This window comes from Kogia breviceps, chromosome 19 (assembly GCF_026419965.1).
Source record: "Kogia breviceps isolate mKogBre1 chromosome 19, mKogBre1 haplotype 1, whole genome shotgun sequence".
NCBI lineage: Eukaryota > Metazoa > Chordata > Mammalia > Artiodactyla > Physeteridae > Kogia > Kogia breviceps.
In genome coordinates this window covers 10,001,829-10,024,989 of record NC_081328.1, presented here as the reverse complement: position 1 = coordinate 10,024,989, position 23,161 = coordinate 10,001,829, and the positions used below count along the sequence as shown (strand labels likewise).

At 50.4% G+C, this 23,161-nt stretch overlaps 1 protein-coding gene and 1 long non-coding RNA gene across 6 annotated transcripts in view; one reads left to right on the top strand and one right to left on the bottom strand.

Moving 5' to 3' along the window:
- LOC136793277 (uncharacterized) overlaps positions 1–10,259 on the top strand; it is a 53,216-nt gene extending 42,957 nt beyond the window's left edge. Inside the window, exons 3-4 of the long non-coding RNA XR_010838347.1 lie at positions 4,900–5,032; positions 7,646–10,259. This is a non-coding gene — a long non-coding RNA (uncharacterized lncRNA). The remainder of the gene's footprint in view (positions 1–4,899; positions 5,033–7,645) is intronic.
- The window catches only part of WSCD1 (WSC domain containing 1), a 54,297-nt gene continuing 31,174 nt past the window's right edge, over positions 39–23,161 (bottom strand). For 4 of the 5 annotated variants that reach the window (XM_059046720.2, XM_067022146.1, XM_067022145.1 and 1 more), the window contains 4 exons: positions 11,535–11,694; positions 10,683–10,847; positions 7,770–7,970; positions 2,561–6,482 (listed from right to left, as the gene is read on the bottom strand). In XM_059046720.2, coding sequence (XP_058902703.1) covers positions 6,130–6,482; positions 7,770–7,970; positions 10,683–10,847; positions 11,535–11,694 — 879 coding nt within the window. In that variant the 3' untranslated portion in view covers positions 2,561–6,129. Of the gene's footprint in view, positions 202–1,433; positions 1,593–2,560; positions 6,483–7,769; positions 7,971–10,682; positions 10,848–11,534; positions 11,695–23,161 lie in introns of those variants that run through there. The other variant, XR_010838346.1, reaches the window with a different exon arrangement.

Below are 23,161 nucleotides of genomic sequence, written 5' to 3'. Positions count from 1 at the left end.
AAATTTAAAAAAAGAAGAATGGAAGGAATAAACAAAAATTATTTTATGTTAAGAGGATTTTATTTTTCCTCTTCTCCATTTTGGAGGAGACCTGACGAAGATTGGCTTCTCAAGTATCCAGGCTGTTGTCACTTGTAGTGGTCAGGATGGCTGGCATGTGATTCAGAGGGGCAGCTGTTTGTCAGCAACTGGAGCACAGACCTGCACAAACACATATACATAAACACACAGACTGCTGGGCTCAGGTCCACCAAAGATGCTCATCTATTAATATCTTGGAGGAGCAGGGCCTTTCCGTCGCCTCGGATGCTTGTAACTTAGGCTGGAAACTCTGGGCTCCTGTCTTGTGCCAATTACGGTCCCTCTCTTTAACCCCAGTCCTTTGGAAAGTCCTACTCCCTCTGAGCAGATGTTCAAGTACTGGGGATGCTTGATAAATGGCCCTTAACACTGAACTTAGGCGCCCACCAAAAGGTACCTTGGCAAAGAATTAGCAGTGAAATGAATGGAGTCGCTTCCAAATGAGTTGAACGTGCATGCTTGCCTCCTTTCCAGCAACTTGTTGAAGGGTTACGGGGATGCAGTACAGGGGCAGGCAGGTGGTTTCGGGGAAGGAGCCCACGTTCCGGCCCTCGTTCCCCCACCCATTCTCACAGCCTAACCTCGTAGGAAATAATGTCCACCTCACTGAGGCACATGTGGGGTGACATCGGTGACACTTTCTGGCCTGTAAGAACACTATCTACTGTTGTCAATCACCATTGGCTATGTCATCAAGCCGTGGATCTGTCTCAACCTGAAAAGAATATTGCAGGTACCGAAGACACCTTGGAAAGTTCATTCATTCAGCTCATGCTTATGCATCCAGTGTCAACTGGAAGTGTCTTCATATGTTTTTTAAAAAACCCCCAAACTGGAATTGTTTTCATTTTTGTTATCAGGATTCCTCATTTTATATAAGCAATTATGTTTGTTGTTTGGGTAGATATGCTCATATTTCCCATGGCAGGGACCCAGATTTCTGCAGTGTTTTTGCATAGTAGCTCTCAGGAGGGCCCCAAATCTGTCTTCAGTCACCAAAGGGAGCTCTGGGGAAAGATACACTCACATCGATTTCCTGGGACTCTTGACTCCCTCTACGTATTTTCTGGACCTCTGTCCTGCACACCGTAGTATGGTCAGACTTTCCAAGGAGAGTTTGAAGATAAGGGTCACATATAACTCCCTTTGTCCCTCCACTTTTTAGCGCACAGTAGGGTTAGAGAGGTTAAGACGGAGGAGGGGAACTCTCAGCGGCGTCATCCCACCTCCCCGCCAACGGCGGCAATTCCGCGTTGCCCCGGCTTTGCGTGTCCAACTCAGCAAAAGCAAAGCGATAGGGCTAAGCACACCTACCCTCCTCTGAAGGCAGTTTACTGCCCGTCAGCTGTTACCTGAACATGTCCCTCGAAGGGGCTCTCACACTCAATCCAAGTAACTTGTCAAAGCATTCCTTCCAACACGACATCATATTCTCCATGAAGGGAGTTATGGTAAATAGAACAGGACCACAGTTTTCTAATCATCACAGATTACTATCCCAGTCCTCTCATCTGTCAGGTGGAGATAATCACATAACATTGGTTAAGGATTAAAGGAGACAACTTCTAGTGTGGGCTGGGCAGTCAAGAGGAATGATATTCTCCGGATATGCAGGTGACCTCATAATGTACTGACTTTAAAATGCTACTTGTCCTGGCTGACAGAGCACAGCTTCCTACTGAGGATGTCACACCCACCCCCATTCCCGTAAAAGGCAGCTTCCTAATCTGACAGCTCATTCTTGTCTGAGCCTCCGCCTTTTTTCTACTTCAGCCATAGAGACAGAGAATGTCAGAACCCCAGGGCCTCTCAACCCAAGCCCTTTGTACACAGCTCTGGGTTGTAAGTAACAATAACCAGACTCAACCCGACTTAAACAATAAAGGGACTCTATTGGCTCATGTAACAAAACCATCCACGGGCAGGGCCAATCACAGGCAGGGCCAATCACAGGCAGGGCCAATCACAGGCAAAGCTAGATCCTGTATGTACTTAACAGTGTCACCAAGGACCTGGTTTCCTTCCCTCCTGACTCTCCCTTCAGTTATCAGCTTCATGCTGGCAGTGGTTCCTGCCCCAGGATGGCAAGACAGCTGCCATCGAGACCCAGGACTACCTACTTCCTTGTTCACATCCAGCTGAGTGCATAAAAACATTCCCAGAAAGCCTTGAAATTCCATCTGGTTCCATTGCCTTAGCTCCTATGACCATACCTGAACAAATCACTGTAGCCAGAGAGATGGGGTGTGGTGTGGGCTTAGTCTAGGTCATGCGTCCCACCCCAGAAGTGACGGTAGAGACAGCTCCAGCGGATCATAACCCGCCCCTGCCAACAGACATCAGGGTCTGCTGGGAAAGGAAACAGGGGAATGAATATTGGGGAAGCAACCAACAGCCCTGTTCGGGCCAACTCGGCAAATACTGAGTGGTCATCAATGTGGGTTCAGACCAGTCAATTTCTCCCTAAATGCTAATGAACTACTTCGGAGGCATCACATTTTAATTAAACACCTCCAACAAATTTCCAGCCAAAAGAAATCAAACTTCAGCCCCAAGAATTCTTGCAACCACAAAGATCAGTCTCAGCACTTCCAGCTCCCCTCTTGGGACCCCCTAAGGACCAAGTAGCTCCTGCTACTTTTAAGGGAAAAAAATGCATTCTGGTATGCAAACATTATCGCATATTCATGCACTCAAAATCTAATTTTAGCTGTAAGAGACTTCATTATAAGATGCTCACATGATTAAGCAGCTTTCTTCCCAGGGTTTGGAAGCCTGTCTATTCTTCTCTCTCATTTACACATCACTGGGATTATCAGAATGAGTTTTAGTTTTTTAAAATTATATATTTTGGTTTTTCCAAATTGATCCACAACGGGAGGTGAAATCCATGAGAATTACATGTTTCAGCACAGGTTTGTGTAACTCCGCAGCCTTACTATTAAAGTTGGGATCTGTAGACAGTCAGGGTTTCCCTGTTCTGGTCTGACTGGTTCCCGATGCACCTGTCACGCTTCTAAATACAGAGGCTCTTTTACTCTGTGGCTGGTTGGGACAGTATCGTCTTCATGGAGAAGCTGAGAGCTATAGATGAGACCTAACGTGGAGTGAGACAAGTGAGACAAGTGGACTTTCCCAAAAGGACAAATTCCCTTCCTGTGCTTCTCAGGAGCTGGGCGACAGCTGCTGAGAACCAGCCACACACAGGGCCTTAGCACCTCCTCACCCAGTGTCTGGGAGCACGTACCGGGGGTCAGGTGCCTTGTTGGGTGGACTGACTCAACACGACCTGGATGCACCCTGATCCCATAGTTTCACTCATCTGTGTGCCTGGCTAAGGTGCAAAGGAAACTACAAGGCCGTTTGAGCAGGTGGCCCTCCACCTGGCAGGAGAGGAGGTTTCTGGGTAACTGGCAGCAGGGAACGGACTCACGCATCTACCAGGAAGAACGAGCCGGTGCCGCTCTTCTCCTGACCCCCTGGGGTGCTGGGGGAACCCCAGGGGGCCAGGCCCTGGCTGCGGTGCTGGTCGGTCCTTCAGCTACTCCAGTGCCCTTCACAGGCTCCTTGGCATGTGAGTCTTCTCCCTGGAGGTCGTCTGGGTGACCAGGACAGTGAGGGCCAGAGCCAGGAAGCCAGTCTCCGCAGGAGGCCAGCTTCCCTATTCTCCATCACTCAGTGCTATGGTCTCCTATGAGACTTTAGGTTTGCTCTGGGATGCAGGTATCCCCCGGCCCCCCTTCCAAGGCAGTGTGGAAGCTCTGGGTTTCAATTACACCTACAACTCAGGAGAACTGGCCTCATCAGGGGCCGTCACAGACTTGGCCGCGGAGCCATGCTGTATCAATAATTGTTTATAAAGACCCTGGCATTTCCAGCTTTGAGCTGAGCCGAGTGATGCTTTAGGAGGATCTAAAACAGCGCTGGCATCAGTGTGGGTTTGGTGGAGCCTCAGGAAGAACTTGGGGCCACCAGGAACAGACACTCAAGGCCACTCACTGGCAACACGGAAGGCGTGAGAGGCTCCCCTCTGAGGAAGGGCAGCTCCGCCAGGCCTCCGGGCCCTGCCTTCCCCACTGGGAGTGGCCCTCAGTTCCCACAGCCAGCCTGGGAGCAGAGGGCCTGACATACCCATGCCCAGCTTTCCCAAACCCCTCACCCCCTTTTCTCCTGCTGATGCAGAGGGCAGACCAGCAGGCCCAGGGCAGGCCTGGAGAAGCTGCAGAGGGGCTCAGGGCCGCCCACATTCCTCCCTCGCAGGGGTCAGTGTGCAGCCGAGCTCTCCACAGCCCGCCCTGGGTCTCAGCTGTCCTGGGCTGTGCTGCTGGGCTCAACAGCCCCTCTCCAGACCTGAGCCCCCTGGTCTCCGCAGCCTCATTTCTGAGCCCAAGACATGTAGCAAAGGGCGACCCAAGAAGGTAATTAGCATCAGCGCCTCTGCTCCTCCCAGGCTGAGCACTCAGTGGCTGTTAAGGAGAGTCCCCTTTTGTGTCCCCTCTCTGTCCTCACCCACCCACTCCCATCCTCCTGCTGCACAGCCTCAGAGAGACACACGCCCCACACCCACTCACCTCTTCTGCAAAACGTACAAGGGTTTCCCAAGCCTCTGAGCCTCTGTACATGCTGTTCCCTCTGTCTCCATTACCCTTCCCCTCTGCGTGGCTGGAATAACTCCTACAGGTTCCTCAAGACCAGTGCAGAGCCGCTGTGATGCATCCCCTGACGCCCTGTGAGCCCGCACAGCACACACACTCCTCTGTCACTGGTTTTCTCACTCCCAGGGAGGGGACCTTATGACTCCACCTTCTCGGCCCGTAGGCTTGTACACAGCAGCAGGCGTCAGCGCCCGGGAGTTCCCTTTCCCCTCCTTGGATGAACGAGTGCGAAAGATGTCAGCCTCACAGAAGACGGAGACAGATGGTGTGACAAAGAGGCCCAGGAACAGGAAGTGGTGAGTGAATAACAGAGAAACAGAGAGGGCTGGGCCGGTGGGGGTCAGACAGAAGCTGCAGTCTTGCTGACAGGCCGTGCCACCCCCTTCCTCATGAACCCAGGGGCGACCCCGTGGAGAGCAGGGGCCCGTCAAGATAGGGGGCCAACCAGCCCCAGTGGCACCCAAGACTCACCCCTCCCGGGTCTGCCCACGCCCACCCCGAGCCCCTCCTGCTGGCACTGCTGGCGTACAGGGCCCTCAGGTCTAGGGCTCCCCCGGAGGCCCAGCCCCTTCCCTGCCCTGCGGTCTCCTCGCCCCCCACACCCTGCTTCTGGGACATGGCACGAATCCCCAGCTTTATGGGGACAGTGGGAGGAAGAAGCCAGGCAAGGAGGCGCCCACTCCAGGAGTGCTGATATTGGACGGTGGGTCGGGGGTGCACAGAGCTTGTGGCCGGTCCTGAGGCGCGGGGTTTGTGTGGGCAGCTCCACTCCACCCGTGGTGCCACCAGCCCACCCCCAGCGAAGGAAGAGGCAGGGCCGCAGCGCTGGCGGGGCCCGGTCATCGCGCCACACACACTGTGAGCCCATCTCCAGGCCGGGGTCCCGGGTCCTCAGAGCACTAAGCTCGCCCAGCCCAGTATCCCCCAGTCAAAGCCCCTGAGCACAGGCAAGCCTGCAGGGCCTCCGAGAGCCCAGGGTGCACGTGTGTGTCAGAGAGTCGGACGGGCAGCCCCTAGGAACGCACAACCTGGCGTCTGCACGCCTGCATCAACGTTCGCGTCTGCAAGTCTGGGAGTGTCTGGCACAGCCGGGGTGGTGGCTTAGGCGTGTCAGGGCGCCGTGAGCAGCGAGCGGCAGGTCTAAGCGGGTCTGGCTGGGAGCGCGCGTCCCTTTGCGTCCATCCCGTGACATCGGGTCCGCCTGGCCGGGGCTCGCGTCCAGTCTCCCCGTGCGGGAGACAGGCAGCCCTGGGGTGGGGGGACCTCCCTGCAGGTGGCATCGGCACCCGAGCGTCCCAGGGGGGCACCCGAGCGTTTGAGCACGTGCGTAGCCCCGCGGGGGGGGGGGGGGGCGGCGGCTCCCGGCGGGGCGGGCAGAGCAGGCCGGGGCCTATCATCTGGGCACGTACTCCCGGGGCAGCCCCGCCCAGTTGTGGTCACGCAGGGCCCGGTCCACCGTCCGGATGTAGCCGTTGATGAGGTCCTTCATCGCGGGGGTGAAGGGCTCGAGGGCGCGCGGGCGCCGGCCGCGCCGCCGGAAGCTGCCCTCCTGGTTGCTCTCCGCGCAGAGCAGGCGCTCCTCGCTCACGGACACGTTGAGGAAGGCCACCATCCCCCGCAGCGTGGGGACCAGGCTGCGCCGCAGCTCCTCGTAGTGCACCACCAGCAGCCGCTTGCCGTACCTGAGCCAGTCCAGCACGTGCGACGACCACCAGGACGCGTAGCTGTGGACAAAGTCTGGCCACTCTGGGTGGGAGAGAAGGGGCGCCGTGTCAGGGCCCGGCCCCGGTGGGGCTGCTGGCCTCCCGGGGGGGCGGGCAGGATGCTCCATCGGCCACCGCCCAGGGCCGACCTACCCGATCTCCCACGTAGGAAGACCCTCTTGGGGAGGGTTACTATCAGGCTGGGCTCTGCAGAGCTGCAAGCCCGCCCAGGAGCCGTGACCTCAGGTCCACCTTCCCCCAGCAGTTTCCTTGGAAACACACCAAGTTAAGACGAACAGGGACTGTGCGTTCCAAGAACTGGTTCTCTCTCTGGGTGGACCTTACCCTCTGGGACTGTCCCTGCCTGGCAAGAGCTCGGGCCTATGGGACAACCAAGGCAGGGCCTCTCTGTCGAGACGACCCTCGGTTCACCTCGATGTTGCCCCGGCAGCTCCGCACATCCGGTCTGGGTAATGGGGGCCGAGCAGTGTGTGTGTGTGTGTGTGGGCAGCTGCCATGCCTCCCAGTCAGATGAAGATGCCATGCAGGCCGGATTACCTGTCCTGGGGCCTCCTACACAGCTACGTGAATGGGGTGCCTAAGCGATGCTTCTTGTGTCTTGTGGGTGCGATTGCCGGTTTAACCAGTGAGGCCACAGACAGGGCCGCTGCAATCTCTGGCAGGTGATCTGCTCCACGAGGGGTTTTTTTTCAGCAAATTTAGAAATCCGGTGGGTCTTTTTTTTAAGTGGGGAGAAGGGTGCAAATGTCAAGAATCACCCCAACAAAATAGCTTCCATAATTGGGCTATTAAGACACCTCAAATGCTGTGGGAAGCATCTGCTTTCTCTAATCTTCACAACGACCCTATGAGATGGGACCACCCTTGTTTTTAAGGTGAGAAAACCAAGGCTCAGAAGACAAGGTCTGCAGCTCGCCTGGGGTCACCGGGCTGGTAAGAGTCCCTCGAGCTCAGCCTGCCCTGCGTCCTCAAGGGGAGTCAGCAGGAGGGCAGGGATGGCTGACGGGGGCTGCTCTAGAGGGAGGGTGATAAGCAAAGGGGGGGGACACCCAGCGGCCTCAGCTGATCCGGAGTCACACAGGGATGGAAGCAGAAGCCTGCCCAGCCTCAGGCCCCGTGTCTCCTCATGCCACCCGCTCTGCTGGACACAGCTGTACTCCTCACTCGCCTGACTTGTGTCCAAAGGCTAGACCGTTCGTGCCTGGAGGGCAGAGACTGTGCTCCGGGCGCCTTGCCCAGGGCCTGGCACACAGGAGGACTTCAGTAAAGCTGCAACCGCTCCCCCACCCCGCCGGCCCCTTCTGCTCACCTTTGCTCTTCCAGTTGCGGTCAGCAGCGTAGCCCAGGTGCCCGGCACATTTCCTGTTGAACTCGGCCACCAGGGACCTGTACGGGTTCCGGATCAGCAGGATGGCCGAGTCGAACATCTCAATCTCCCGCCTGCCACTCTCGTGGGTCTTCACGCAGATGGTGCGCCGGCTTCTCCAGTGGTCCTTCTCGCCCTTGAACCCTGCCCGGGAGAAAGGCATCGTGGAGCCCCCGCTGCCACGGCGGCAGACCGGTCTGAACGCTAACCTGCACCCAAGGGAGAGCCGGCACTGGGGGCACAGCAGAGGGCACTGGGCTGGCCTATGGATGGCTGATACGGCCTGACCCTGCCCAAGAGACAGTGAGAGCAGGAGGCATCTAAGTGGGGAAAGATGGCGTCTGCAAGAGGAAGTCAGGAGGCAGAGCCCGACCATGCCCTCTCTCTAGACACTGTAGATGCATCCATTTGGGCATCCGCATGGCTATGTCACACGAGCATTGCAAATAGCCCTGTGAGTTGACCACGGCGGCAGGCATAGCCAGATGAAGAGACTGAGGCTCAGAGTGGGTATGTGACTTGCTCAAGATCACACAGCACCACAGCGTCAGAGCCAGGGCTCTCTCCACGTGGCTTTGTGTGTCCCTGTGAGGCCTCTGTCTTCTACTCACCTCCCCACAGAAGGGGCAGGATCCCCGTCATCAGGCTCAAGGGCAGTCAGCAGCTGTAGCCCCACCCTCTGACCTTAAGCCACAGCCCTATAACTGGGCTCCAGTCTTACATCTGTGGAGACCCTACCCATCCCTACACAGAGTCACACATTTATCAACAAATATCGCTGTGTGCCCGTTCTGTGTTGGACTTTACGCTGGGGATACAGGGGTAAAACTCAGACCCTGTCTTTAAGCTTACGGTCTAGTTGGGGGGATAGCCCAAGTGTAATACAGAGCATAGGGGCTTATGGGAACAAAGAATAAGGGGGACTAGTTTGGGAGTGTAGTGGGATGTCACAGAAGGCTTCCTGGAAAGATGTCCCCTGAACCTGGTCTCCTGGCCACATCTCAACATAGCCCGTGCCATCCAGCTCTGGGGACAAGCTCCAAAATTGCCCATGAGCTTGCCTCGGGCTCCTGGAAACATAAATGAGTCCCATCCCCCCAACCCCCTTCATGAATGGTTGGAAAATGCAAGTGTCCTTTGAGTCTGTAAGTCTGGGGTCACCAGCTGAAACTCAACACGTTTCAAAAATTCATCTCTGCCATGGGCCAAACACCGAAAGTCTTTCTTTGATTCATTCTGTCAAACAGCTGGGAAGTTCCAGGAAAGAATGAGTCAAACCATGAGCCAAGTAAACATGAGATCATGAGATCTGGTCTCTGACACCCTGAGGCCCAGGGTGGCTTTGTACTGCTTTGGCCTATTTCAGCAGGCACCACTTTTCCTTATAACTCAGGCCATGCTCACCCATGACGGTCTGGCATTTTGGCATTGGAGCTTCCTTGCGAATTTCACGTGTGTGCACTGGGCGTGTGACTGCTCTGACAGCGCTCTGAGGCCAGTGGCGACGTCTAACCAGTCTCGTGAGGCTCAAAGATGCATCGGGGCTCTCTAAAGCCATTCTGAGGCAGTGTCGACCCAATCCTTCCTTATGCCCAGCTATCAAGCCATTGGGCCACTTAGCCATTTGTAGCCTGAGACAGCCCGCTGTTTGCATAAGCTAAAGGCCTTCTTTCTAGATGAATACAGTGGGTAGCTGCAGCCTGTACACGTCAGGTGGTTCCCCAGGGACTAGGCCAGAGTGCAAGGATCATGTGCTTCGTCTGGCCACTTCACCTGTAGCTGCCATAACGCTCAAGACTCCCGGGGGTGATGAAACTGGGTCATATGGACACCCTTGGCTTTCTCCCAACCAGACCGAGACTGCTGTGGGCGATTCTAGAACCCCTGCCCACCTCAGGAAGTTTGTGTTTTCTCTAGGATGTTACTGATAGTATCCTCTTTTCCTCAACCAAACTCTAAGAATCCCAGAGAAAATGTTGTAACATTTGACAACAGAGAAATATATTTCACCACATATAGACCCCACTTGGCTTATCTGAGGTTCTTAGTCTTAAACAGCGCACAGATTTGAGCCATTTTAAAGTTCACATAATGAGGCCTCTTATTTCTACACGAGAAATATTAGAAATCATTAAACTCTTGAAGATTTTTGGACCTCGTTTTAAAAAATCGTTTTTTTTTTTAATTTTGCGGTACGCGGGCCTCTCACTGCTGTGGCCTCTCCCGTTGCGGAGCACAGGCTCCGGACGCGCAGGCTCAGCGGCCATGGCTCACGGGCCCAGCCGCTCCGCGGCATGTGGGATCTTCCCGGACCGGGGCACGAACCCGTGTCCCCTGCATCGGCAGGCGGACTCTCAACCACTGCGCCACCAGGGGAGCCCCTAAAAAAGCGTATTTGGATAAGCTACACTTGCCTCAAAAAAAAGAAAAAAAAAAAAAAGAAATGAACACACGGTTTCCCCTAATTATTGAGGGTTCTAAAAATTAAGGAAAATTCAAGAAATGTTTACAGAGAGGGAATCTAAGCTACTAGGCTTTCCCTTTGAATCCAGAACAGATCTTGTGAATTTTCTCTCAAAGTGTGGCCCTAGGGCTGTCTGTGTCAGCACCACCTAGGAGCTTGTTAGAAATGCCAATTCCTAGGCCCCATCTCAGATCAACTAGATCACACTCTCTTGGTGGAGGGGGCGTGCAAACCAGGAAGCTATGTTGAATTAATAAGCCCTCAAGGTGATGCTTATGCAAGTTCAAGTTTGAGAAGCACAGCTCCAGTGCTCCGAGGAGGAGCTGGGCTGGAGAAGCTGCAGTCTGGGCGCTGGGAACTGCCTTCCTCCCTGCCCTGCAGCCTTCACTAACCTTTGTTGTAGAGAGTTCCATCAAAGTAGTAGCTCCCTGTGTAGAAGCCGGTGGCGTGCTCGATGAGGTGCCGCGCCCATGTGTTCCCGGCTCCCGGGAAGCTCGACAGAGCCACGAACACTTTGGATTTGGTGGGCAGGAACCTCCGGTCCGTGCACCGGGTATCTGAAAGTCCAGAACTCGTCTCAGGGCTACCCACCTCCACTGCGACTCCCAGACTCTCTCTCAGACTTCCCTAGATAGGAAATGCCAACCCAAGACTCACACTGGGAGATGAATGGGAAAAACTGAGGCCCAAAAAGGGGAAGGGATTTGCCACCTGGACCTTGGCTGCACGGGTCCGCAGCTGGCCAGAGAAAGCCCCAGCGATGACGCTGTGGGAATCAGCGTCCTGCAGACTCCCAAGGTCAGCTGGGGCAGACCTGCTTCTCACACAAGGAAGATGCTGGAGCCTGGGCATACAGCCTGGGTGACTTACTGGTCCCCAGGTCCTGGACTGGCTCAGGGAGACCCCCGTGGCCACTGGGCTGCCATGTCACCCAGCCCCACCACCCTGCCACTGCTATCCCTCTGGACCCTGCCTCTCCGCTTGTCCTCAAACCACCTGCATCCCCAGAGAGACTCAGATAAAGGTCAGGTGCTCTTCAAACCGAGTCCCGCATCCTGTGTCCGGCCTCCAGGGATGGTGGAGGCCTCCTGTTCCCATTTTCCCAAGATAGGACCACCCACCAAGACGCCTTCCCCGCCCCAGGACCGCATCCTCAGTCCAAACCCCCAGACCAAGTGCCACAACCAGTGGTTGACACAGGAGGAGGGCCCTGCACGCCTGTCCACCTCCAGGGCAGAACTCACCCTGCACGGGTGTCTGGTAGACCTCGCAGTACTCCGCTAGCCTCTGGGCCTCAGACTCCTGGCCACACAGTGAGCTGTCCACAGCATCCCGCAGGTTGAACTGGGGGGTGGGGTAAGCACAGTAGCACTCCCAGCCCCTGAGGATGGCCAAGGGGAACTCCTGCCAGGGAAGGAGAGAAAGAGAAGCAGCTTGGGTGAATGCAGGGGCCACGCCCTCACTGCTCAGGGACCAGGGTGAGCACGGGGGATGTCCTGCCAGCTGCATGGGATCTACAGGGGTGTCTGTCCATCCTTCCGGCGCTGGGCTCTGGGCCCAAACCCAGGGGAGACAAAGGTCAATGAGATGGGACCTCTGCCCTCTAGCAGCTCACCTCTGGCCGGTGACAAGTCCACTGTTTTTTGTTTGTCTGTTTGGTTTTGTTTTTTATGATAATTACAGTATTTATGTAACTGGTCACATAGTCATAGCTGGTATTTATAACTACCTTCTACTATTAACCATTCTTTATATATATGTGTGTGTGTGTATATAATTTTTTTTTTTTTTTCCCACACCACACGGCATGCAGAACTTCCCCGACCAGGGATCGAACCCATGCCCCCTGCAGTGGAGTCTTAATCACTGGACCACCAGGGAAGTCCAGAAAACCCCACTGTTAATAGCACCGGTGCTATTACAGAGGGGTGACTCCACTGGGGGGACTGGACCTGGATTTTGGAGACATCTAGGGGGTCGTCAGGAGCACCGGGGAGGGAACAGCACTCCAGGTGGGGAAACCACATGTGTCTGGGTTAGAACGGGACAGAAAGGCCCACCCAGGGCCGCTCAGCATTCAACATCTTTAACCAACAGACCGTGAGCCCCCAGTGAGGTCTGGAATTCCCGCCAGCCCTCCCTGGAAAGAGACAGACCTAACCCCTGCTTCTGCAGTCCTGCTGCAGGGTGGGGTGCAGGGCCGGTGACAGATTCCCACCCAGCATTTCTCCAGGACAGGAGGGGTGGGCAAGGTCAGGCCTTGACCGCTCCGAGGTGCTCGGCTGATGGGGGCTTCCTAAAATCGGAGGGGCCCTGCCAGGGTTGCTTGCTGCCACCACCAAGAGGCCTGTGTGTGAGCACAGGTCACTCTCCACACCGGCCCTCCCGGGAGCCCGTGCAATCCGCCACTGCCGGGGTCCCGGGATCCAGGGACAGCTTCCCCGGGAGAACGCACGGCGCGCCTTGGGCCTGTGCAGCGTCACGTCGGCCTCTGCCGCCGCGGACTCGCCCCGCCCCCGTGCCACTCCCTCCCCCCAGCCTGAGTGAGCTGGAGCCCCCGAATCAACTGCTCCTTTAACATCGTCCTGTCTGAGCGAAGGGCAGTTGCCCTCGGACAACCTACACGCAGAGGCGGGACCAAGTCCAAAGGTCTCTCCCAGCAGCCTCAGAAGCGGCGGATTAAAGCTCCACAATCAACTTGAAGTGCCCTGCATCTGTTGAAAACCTGAATAGACAACGAATCATCCCAAGTTGAGGAGGTGGACTTTGGGAGCAAGATATACTATTATTTTCCCCTTTTTTTTCTTTTTGTGAGTGTGTATGTGTGTGCTGCTGTGTGAGATTTTGTCTGTATAGCTTTGCTTTCACCATTTGTCCTAGGGTTAGACCGACCCATTTTTCTGTTTTTTTTTTTTAAAGGAAATTTTTCTTCTTAATAATTATTTTTTATTTTAATAACTATACTTTATACTACTCTGTCTTCTCCCTTTCTTTCTTCCTTTCTTCCTTCCTTTCTTCCCTCCTTCCCTCCTTTCTTCCTTCCTTCCCCCCTTCTTTCCTCCCTTCCTCTCTTCCTTCCTCCCTTTCTTCCTCTGCACCTTCCTTCCTTCCTTTCTTGCTTCCTTCCTTCATTTCTTCCTTCCTTTCTTCCTTCCTTCCCTCCTTTTCTTTCCTTTCTATTTATTCTACCTTTTATTTTGAGCCGTGTGGATTAAAGGTTCTTGGCGCCCCAGCCAGGCACCAGGGCGGTGTCCCTGAGGTGGGAGAACCAACCTCAGGACACTAGTCCACAAGAGACCTCCCAGCTCCACGTAATATCAGACGGCGAAAATCTCCCAGAGATCTCCATCTCAACACCAAGACCCAGCTTCACTCAAGGACCAGCAAAGAACAGTGCTGGACACCCTATCCCCAACAAAGAGCAAGACAGGTCTACAGCCCCATCCATTAGCAGAGAGGCTGCCTAAAATCATAATAAGGTTACCAACATCCCCAAACACACCACCAGACGAGGACCTGCCCATCAGAAAGACAAGATCCAGCCTCATCCACCAGAACAGAGGCACTAGTCCCCCCAACCAGGGAATCTACTCAACCCACTGAACCAACCTTAGCCACTGGGGACAGCCACCAAAAACAACAGGAACTACGAACCTGCAGCGTGCAAAAAAGGAGACCCCAAACACAGTAAGATAAGCGAAATGAGAAGACAGCAAAACACACAACAGATGAAGGAGCAAGATAAAAACACACCAGACCTAACAGATGAAGAGGTAATAGCCAATCTACCTGAAAGAGAATTTAGAATAATGATGGTGAAGATGATGCAAAATCTTGGAAATAGAATAGACAATTTGCAAGAAACAGTTAACAGGGACCTAGAAGAAATAAAGAGGAAGCAAGAAACGATGAGCAACACAATAAATGAAATGAAAAATACTCTAGATGGGATCAATAGCAGAATAACTGAGGCAGAAGGATGGATAAGTGACCTGGAAGATAAAATAGTGGAAATAACTACTGCAGAGCAGAAGAAAGAAAAAAGAATGAAAAGAACTGAGGACAGTATCAGAGACCTCTGGGACAACATTAAATGCACCAACATTCGAATTATAGGGGTCCCAGAAGAAGAAGAGAAAAAGAAAGGGACTGAGAAAATATTTGAAGAGATTATAGTTGAAAACTTCCCTAGCACGGGTAAGGAAATAGTCAATCAAGTCCAGGAAGCACAGAGAGTCCCATACAGGATAAACCCAAGGATAAACACGCCGAGACACATAATAATCAAACTGTCAAAAATTAAATACAAAGAAAACATATTAAAAGCAGCAAGGGAAAAACAACAAATAACACACAAGGGAATCCCCATAAGATTAACATCTGATCTTTCAGCAGAAACTCTACAAGCCAGAAGGGAGTGGCAGGACATATTTAAAGTGATGAAGGAAAAAAACCTACAACCAAGATTACTCTACCCAGCAAGGATCTCATTCAGATTTGATGGAGAAATTAAAACCTTTACAGACAAGCAAAAGCTGAGAGAGTTCAGCACCACCAAACCAGCTCTACAACAAATCCTAAAGGAACTTCTCTAGGCAAGAAACACAAGAGAAGGAAAAGACCTACAAGAACAATCCGAAACAATTAAGTAAATGGTAATAGGAACATACATATCGATAATTACCTTAAATGTAAATGGATTAAATGCTCCCACCAAAAGACACAGATTGGCTGAATGGATACAAAAACAAGACCCATATATATGCTGTCTACAAGAGACCCACTTCAGACCTAGGGACACATACAGACTGAAAGTAAGGGGATGGAAAAAGATATTCCATGCCAATGGAAATCAGAAGAAAGCTGGAGTAGCAATTCTCATATCAGACAAAATAGACTTTAAAATAAAGACTATTACAAGAGACAAAGAAGGACACTACATAATGATCAAGGGATCGATCCATGAAGAAGATATAACAATTGTAAATATTTATGCACCCAACATAGGAGCACCTCAATACATAAGGCAAATACTAACAGCCTTAAAAGGGGAAATCGACAGTAACACAATTATAATGGGGGACTTTAACACCCCACTTTCACCAATGGACAGATCATCCAAAATGAAAATAAATAAGGAAACACAAGCTTTAAATGATACATTACACAAGATGGACTTAATTGATATTTATAGGACATTCCATCCAAAAACAACAGAATACACATTTTTCTCAAGTGCTCATGGAACATTCTCCAGGATTGATCATATATTGGGTCACAAATCTAGCCTTGGCAAATTTAAGAAAATTGAAATCGTATCAAGTATCTTTTCCGACCACAACGCTATGAGACTAGATATCAATTACAGGAAAAGATCTGTAAAAAATACAAACACATGGAGGCTAAACAATACTCTACTTAATAACGAAGTGATCACTGAAGAAATCAAAGAGGAAATCAAAAAATACTTGGAAACAAATGACAATGGAGACACAACGACCCAAAACCTATGGGATACAGCAAAAGCAGTTCTAAGAGGCAAGTTTATAGCAATACAATCATACCTTAAGAAACAGGAAACATCTCGAATAAACAACCTAACTTTGCACTTAAAGCAATTAGAGAAAGAAGAACAAAAAACCCCCAAATTTAGCAGAAGGAAAGAAATCATAAAGATCAGATCAGAAATAAATGAAAAAGAAGTGAAGGAAACAATAGCAAAGATCAATAAAACTAAAAGCTGGTTCTTTGAGAAGATAAATAAAATTGATAAACCATTAGCCAGACTCATCAAGAATAAAAGGGAGAAGACTGAAATCAATAGAATTAGAAATGAAAAAGGAGCTGTAACAACTGACACTACAGAAATACAAAAGATTATTAGAGATTACTACAAGCAACTGTATGCCAATAAAATGGACAACCTGGAAGAAATGGACAAATTCTTAGAAATGCACAACCTGCCGAGACTGAACCAGGAAGAAATAGAAAATATGAACAGACCAATCACAAGCACTGAAATTGAAACTGTGATTAAAAATCTTCCAGCAAACAAAAGCCCAGGACCAGATGGCTTCACAGGCGAATTCTATCAAAACATTTAGAGAAGAGCTAACACCTATCCTTCTCAAACTCTTCCAACAGATAGCAGAGGGAGGAACACTCCCAAACTCATTCTATGAGGCCAACATCACCCTGATACCAAAACCAGACAAAGAAGTCACAAAGAAAGAAAACTACAGACCAATATCACTGATGAACATAGATGCAAAAATCCTCAACAAAATATTAACAAACAGAATCCAACAGCACATTAAAAGGATCATACACCATGATCAAGTGGGGTTTATCCCAGGAATGCAAGGATTCTTCAATATACGCAAATCAATCAACGTGATACACCATATCAACAAACTGAAGGAGAAAAACCATATGATCATCTCAATAGATGCAGAGAAAGCTTTTGACAAAATTCAACACTCATTTATGATAAAAACCTTGCAGAAAGTAGGCATAGAGGGAACTTTCCTCAACATAATAAAGGCCATATATGACAAACCCACAGCTAGCATCGTTCTCAATGGTGAAAAACTGAAACCATTTCCACTAAGATCAGGAACAAGACAAGGTTGCCCACTCTCACCACTCTTATTCAACATAGTTTTGGAAGTTCTAGCCACAGCAATCAGAGAAGAAAAAGAAAGAAAAGGAATCCAAATAGGAAAAGAAGAAGTAAAGCTGTCACTGTTTGCAGATGACATGATACTATACATAGAGAATCCTAAGGATGCTACCAGAAAACTACTAGAGCTAATCAATGAATTTGGTAAAGTTGCAGGATACAAAATTAATGCACAGAAATCTCTGGCATTCTTATACACTAATGATGAAAAATCTGAGAGTGAAATTAAGAAAACACTCCCATTTACCATTGCAACAAAAAGAATAAAATATCTAGGAATAAACCTACCTAAGGAGACAAAAGACTTGTATGCAGAAAACTATAAGACACTGATGAAAGAAATTAAAGATGATACAAATAGGTGGAGAAATATACCATGTTCTTGGATTGGAAGAATCAACATTGTGAAAATGACTATACTACCCAAAGCAATCTACCAATTCAATGCAATCCCTATCAAATTACCACTGGCATTTTTTACAGAACTAGAACAAAAAATTTCACAATTTGTATGGAAACACAAAAGACCCTGAATAGCCAAAGCAATCTTGAGAACGAGAAATGGAGCTGGAGGAATTAGGCTCCTTGACTTCAGACTCTACTACAAGGCTACAGTAATCAAGACAATATGGTACTGGCACAAAAACAGAAATATAGATCAATGGAACAGGATAGAGAGCCCAGAGATAAACCCACACACATATGGTCACCTTATCTTTGATAAAGGAGGGAAGGATATACAGTGGAGAAAAGACAGCCTCTTCAATAGGTGGTGCTGGGAAAACTGGACAGCTACATGTAAAAGTATGAAATTAGAACAATCCCTAACACCACACACAAAAATAAACTCAAAATGGGTTAAAGACCTAAATGTAAGGCCAGACACTATCAAACTCTTAGAGGAAAACATAGGCAGAACACTATACGACATAAATCACAGCAAGATCCTTTTTGACCCATCTCCTAGAGAAATGGAAATAAAAACACAAATAAACAAATGGGACCTAATGAAACTTAAAAGCTTTTGCACAGCAAAGGATACCATAAACAAGACCAAAAGACAACCCTCAGAATGGGAGAAAATATTTGCAAATGAAGCAACTGACAAAGGATTAATTTCCAAAATTTATAAGCAACTCATGCAGCTCAATAACAAAAAAACAAACAACCCAATCCAAAAATGGGCAGAAGAACTAAATAGACATTTCTCCAAAGAAGATATACAGATTGCTAACAAACACATGAAAGAATGCTCAACCTCATTAATCATTAGAGAAATGCAAATCAAAACTACAATGAGATATCATCTCACACCAGTCAGATTGGCCATCATCAAAAACTCTAGAAACAATAAATGCTGGAGAGGGTGTGGAGAAAAGGGAACCCTCTTGCACTGCTGGTGGGAATGTAAATTGATACAGCCGCTATGGAGAACAGTATGGAGGTTCCTTAAAAAACTACAAATAGAACTACCATACGACCCAGCAATCCCACTACTGGGCATATACCCTGAGAAAACCATAATTCAGAAAGACTCATGTACCAAAATGTTCATTGCAGCTCTATTTACAATAGCCAGGACATGGAAGCAACCTAAGTGTCCATCAACAGATGAATGGATAAAGAAGATGTGGCACATATATACAATGGAATATTACTCAGCCATAAAAAGAAATGAAACTGAGTTATTTATAATGAGGTGGATGGACCTGGAGTCTGTCATACAGAGTGAAGTAAGTCAGAAGGAGAAAAACAAATACCGTATGCTAACACATATATATGGACTCTAAGGGAAAAAAATGTCATGAAGAGATTAGTGGTAGGACGGGAATAAAACACAGACTTACTTGAGCATGGACTTGAGGATATGGGGAGGGGGCAGGGTGGGCTGTGACGAAGTGAGAGAGTGGCAGGGACATATATACACTATCAAATGTAAATTAGATAGCTAGTGGGAAGCTGCTGCATAGCACAGGGAGATCACCTCTGTGCTTTGTGACCACCTAGAGGGGTGGGATAGGGAGGGTGGGAGAGAGGGTGATGCAAGAGGGAAGAGATATGGGAACATATGTATAACTGATTCAGTTTGTTGTAAAGGAAAAACTAACACACTATTGTAAAACAATTATACTCCAATAAAGATGTTAAAAAAAAAAAAAAAAAGGCCCAGCCAACTCCTGGCAGTTTTTTACATATGTTTTCTTGGTTCCCTCTGGGGAGGAGGCTGCACCCACTGCACTGCAGCGAGAGCTGGGGTGCTGGCATTGGGAGGGCCCGAATGTGAATTCAGGTTCACAGCCTGGGTAACCTTGAACCTTTCTGAATTTCACCACTGAACAAAGGGAATAAAACCCACCTTGCATATCGGTTGTGAAAACTAGATGAGAAAGGTCCAAATTGCCCAGCGCTGGGCCCAGCACGCAGTAGGTGCTTTCTTCACGGAGGAATGGGCCATCCTCGGCCTCCTTTCCCTGGTGGGCAATTCCTCCACTCACCTCTCCCACACATTTTACTTGAGCACCTACTGTGTACCAGGCACCAGGTAGGACACTCAGCCCCATTCCCGCTCTGCCTCTCCGTGCACCTTGCACACAGGAGATGCGAGGCCTCCTGGAGCACAGAGAGAGGAGAGGAGTCGATCGAGTGTGTGCTTGCGGGCGAGGGAAGCAGTGGGCAGAGAAAACTTCTCACTGCTAAGGGAAACGCTGAACAAATCTTTTTACTTTTTGCCCACGGCAAACATCTCATAAATAAATAAATAAAGGAAAATCAATAGCGTCTTCTGAGCGTGGCTTGGCAGAGCCCAGGATCTCGGCACTCAGAAGAGACAGTGGATGGTGTCCCAGCCAGGGGAGGGCGATGCAGAGCCTGGGGCCGGGCGGTCCCTTAGGAGGTAGGAGGGGAGGCTGCCTCCAGTGGAGGGCTGTTCTCCTAAGCCTAGGTGGGATGCTCTCTCAGAGGCCTCACAGCCCCCACGAAGGCCTCTCCCCACCCTCCTCCTCCTTCATCAAGGCTCAGGGGCAGCTTTGCCTCTGCCAGCCCCGTGTCCCTCTCTCAGGGCTGAGCTGCCATGTGGGGACAGGAAAGAGGATGCTTTCACTATTCTTACACTACACACACACACACACCCCAACACACACACACAAAATCTGCTTCCAGAGCTCAGCACTCACTTTGGCATTAGAAATGCCCTTAAACATTTTATGGGACCATAAGCAAATCACCTCCCCTTTTGGAACCTTAGTTTCTCCATCTGTAAAATGGACATATTCCTTGAGTTGTCCTGCCTGGAAGAGTCGGAGGATCTCATTTCTCTCCCTCTGATCCAGTGTCAGGGCCAGTGAGACTAGGACATTTAACCCCATGTCTTTCCTGGACGAGGCTTGAGTTGCAAATGTCTCCCAGGACAGGGGGCTAGCAGTAGGCAGTCATTCTGGGTGTCCATGGGCTCATGTCCAGAGGCACCAGGGAGGAAGCACCCGGTAGGAGAAAAAGCACCAGGTTTACAATCCAATAGACCTGGACTCGAATCCCAGGGCCACAGGTGAATATCTGTAATGACCTTGGACCCATCACTACCTGCCCCGCAAGTCTTGGCTGTCTCATCTGTCATCTGGGGGCAATAACTTCCACACCATAGAGTGCTAGGAGAATGAAGGGAGGATGATGCATGAAAAGGACCCAGCACATAGTAAGGGCTCGCTTACTCTTAACTCTTAAGACCTTGAATTGTACTAGAGGCGGGCCCCAGACCACCCTCCTGGCACTCAGAGCACCTGAGAGTTTGGTTCCTAAAATTCCTCTTTTTGGCTCCCCCAACAAGGCCCCAAAAGCTCAGGATCAAGCACAGGTTGGAAGTCCCTCCCCCAAGCAGTCCTTGTGATCCTTAATCTCAGTCAGACACATAAAGAATCGCTGGGACTTCCCTGGTGGCGCAGTGGTTAAGAATCTGCCTGCCAATGCAGGGGACACAGGTTCGAGCCCTCGTCTGGGAAGATCCCACATGCTGCGGAGCAACTAAGCCCGTGCGCCGCAACTACTGAACCTGCGCTCTAGAGCCCGTGAGCCACAACTACTGAAGTCCACGCGCCTAGAGCCTGTGCTCTGCAACAAGAGAAGCCACCGCAATGAGAAGCCCGTGCACCGCAACTAGAGAAAGCCCGCGCACAGCAACGAAGACCCAATGCAGCCAAAAAATATATTTTAAAAAAGAAAAGCATTGCTTTGAGGGCTCAGTGGCCACAATGGGGCCCTAACCCTGGAACCAGGACCCACTCAGCCACAGCTGCCATCACTGTCAGAGCTGCAGTGACGTCCATCACGGGCAGCTGGGGCCTCTGGGCTAGGAGTGAGGGGACAAAAGGCTGGACAAACCCCATCAGTACCTCTGGCTAGACTCCACCCACCCTGGGGCCCCCATGTCATTTCTCAACAGAAAGCGAATCTGTGTCCTGACCCTGCATCAGAATGTCGTTGGCTTTCTGGAAGCAAGTTCTCCTGCTGATGTGAGTTAGTGAAAAGCCATCACAAGAACTGCAACCTCTGGCCTCTTCCACTGCTATCCATCCTCTCCCGAAAAGCCCTCATCCCGCCTCGTCCCAGATCAATACCTTCATCACAGCAAGCAGCAGGAACCAGCAGCCTGGGTACCACGGCGGCAGCAGAGAGCACGCAGCTGTCTGCGTCTGTGACTCCCACACTTCTATCCACGCTGGCTGTTATGGGCTGAATTGTGTCCCCTAAAATTCATATGTTGATGCCTTAGCTCCCAGCACTTCAGAATATGACTGTCTTTGGAGGCAGGGCCTTTAAAGAGGCAATTAAGTTAAACTGGGGCCATTAGGATGGGCCCCCATCGAATCTGACCGGTGTCGTTATGAGAAGAGATTAGGACCCAGACACACAGAGATGGAGGAGAAGGCCACTGGCAAGCCAGAGAGACAGGCCTCAGAAGAAACCAACTGTGCCAACACTTTGATCTTGGACTTCTAGCCTCCATAACTGAGAGAAAATAAAGTTCTATTGCTTAAGCCACCCAGCAGTCTGTGGGACTATGTTATGACAGGCTGAGCAAACTAACACTAGCTTTCTTACCAGTCCTTGGCCACTGCAGTCTCATTCCCACCTCAGGGCCTTTGCACTTGCTGTGCCCTCTGCCTGGAATGTCCTTTCCCAGATACCCTCACGGCTTTCTTTTTTAAAATTAATTAATTTTATTTATTTATTTTGGGCTGCGTTGGGTCTTCATTGCTGCACGCGGGCCTTCTCTAGTTGTGGCGAGCGGGGGCTACTCTTTGTTGCGGAGCGTGGGCTTCTCATTGTAGTGGCTTCTCTTGTTGTGGAGCACGGGCTCTAGGCACACGGGCTCCGTAGTTGTGGCTCATGGGCTCTAGAACACAGGCTCAGCAGTTGTGGCGCACGGGCTTAGTTGCTCCACGGCATGTGGGATCTTCCTGGACCAGGGCTCAAACCCGTGTCCCCTGCATTGGCAGGTGGATTCTTAACCACTGCGCCACCAGGGAAGCCCCCCAGATACCCTCATGGTTTTCTCCCTCACCTTCTGCAAGACCTCTTCTGTGAGGCCTTCCCTGGCCACCCCATTTCGAGTTGCAACATCCCTCCTGCTATATCACCGATACACCCAATCCCTTGCTGTGTTTTCTACTTCTGTTTCAGTGGTGTAACTTACCTCGATGCAAACTCTGACCCTGAATGTACCACCCAGTCTGTTTTGATGAATGCCTATCAGGGTACACAGCGTTTCCCTCACACCAGTTTCCTCGGTCCCTTCCCAGTCATACCCGCCTCCCCCAAAGCAATCCCCAGTCTGACTTCCATCACCACAGATGAGATTTGTCTATTCTAGAATGGCCTATAAATAGAATCACTCAGCACACATTTTTGTGAGTCTGGTTTCTTTCAGCAAAATATTTGTTAAGTCCACCCATGTTGTTTTTTATCTGGCAGTGGATTGTTGCTCTTTATCCCTGAGCATCATTCCCTGTGTGGACATAACAACGTGTGGACTCCTTCACTTGATGGATTCCTGGGCTGTTTTCAGTTTTTACCTATTACGAGTAATGCTGCTATGCACATTCTTGGGCAAGACTTTCAGTGGATACACATCTTCATTTCCAATGGATAAATATGTAAGGTTCCTGCTTCATTTTTCTCCACGGTGCTTGTCAC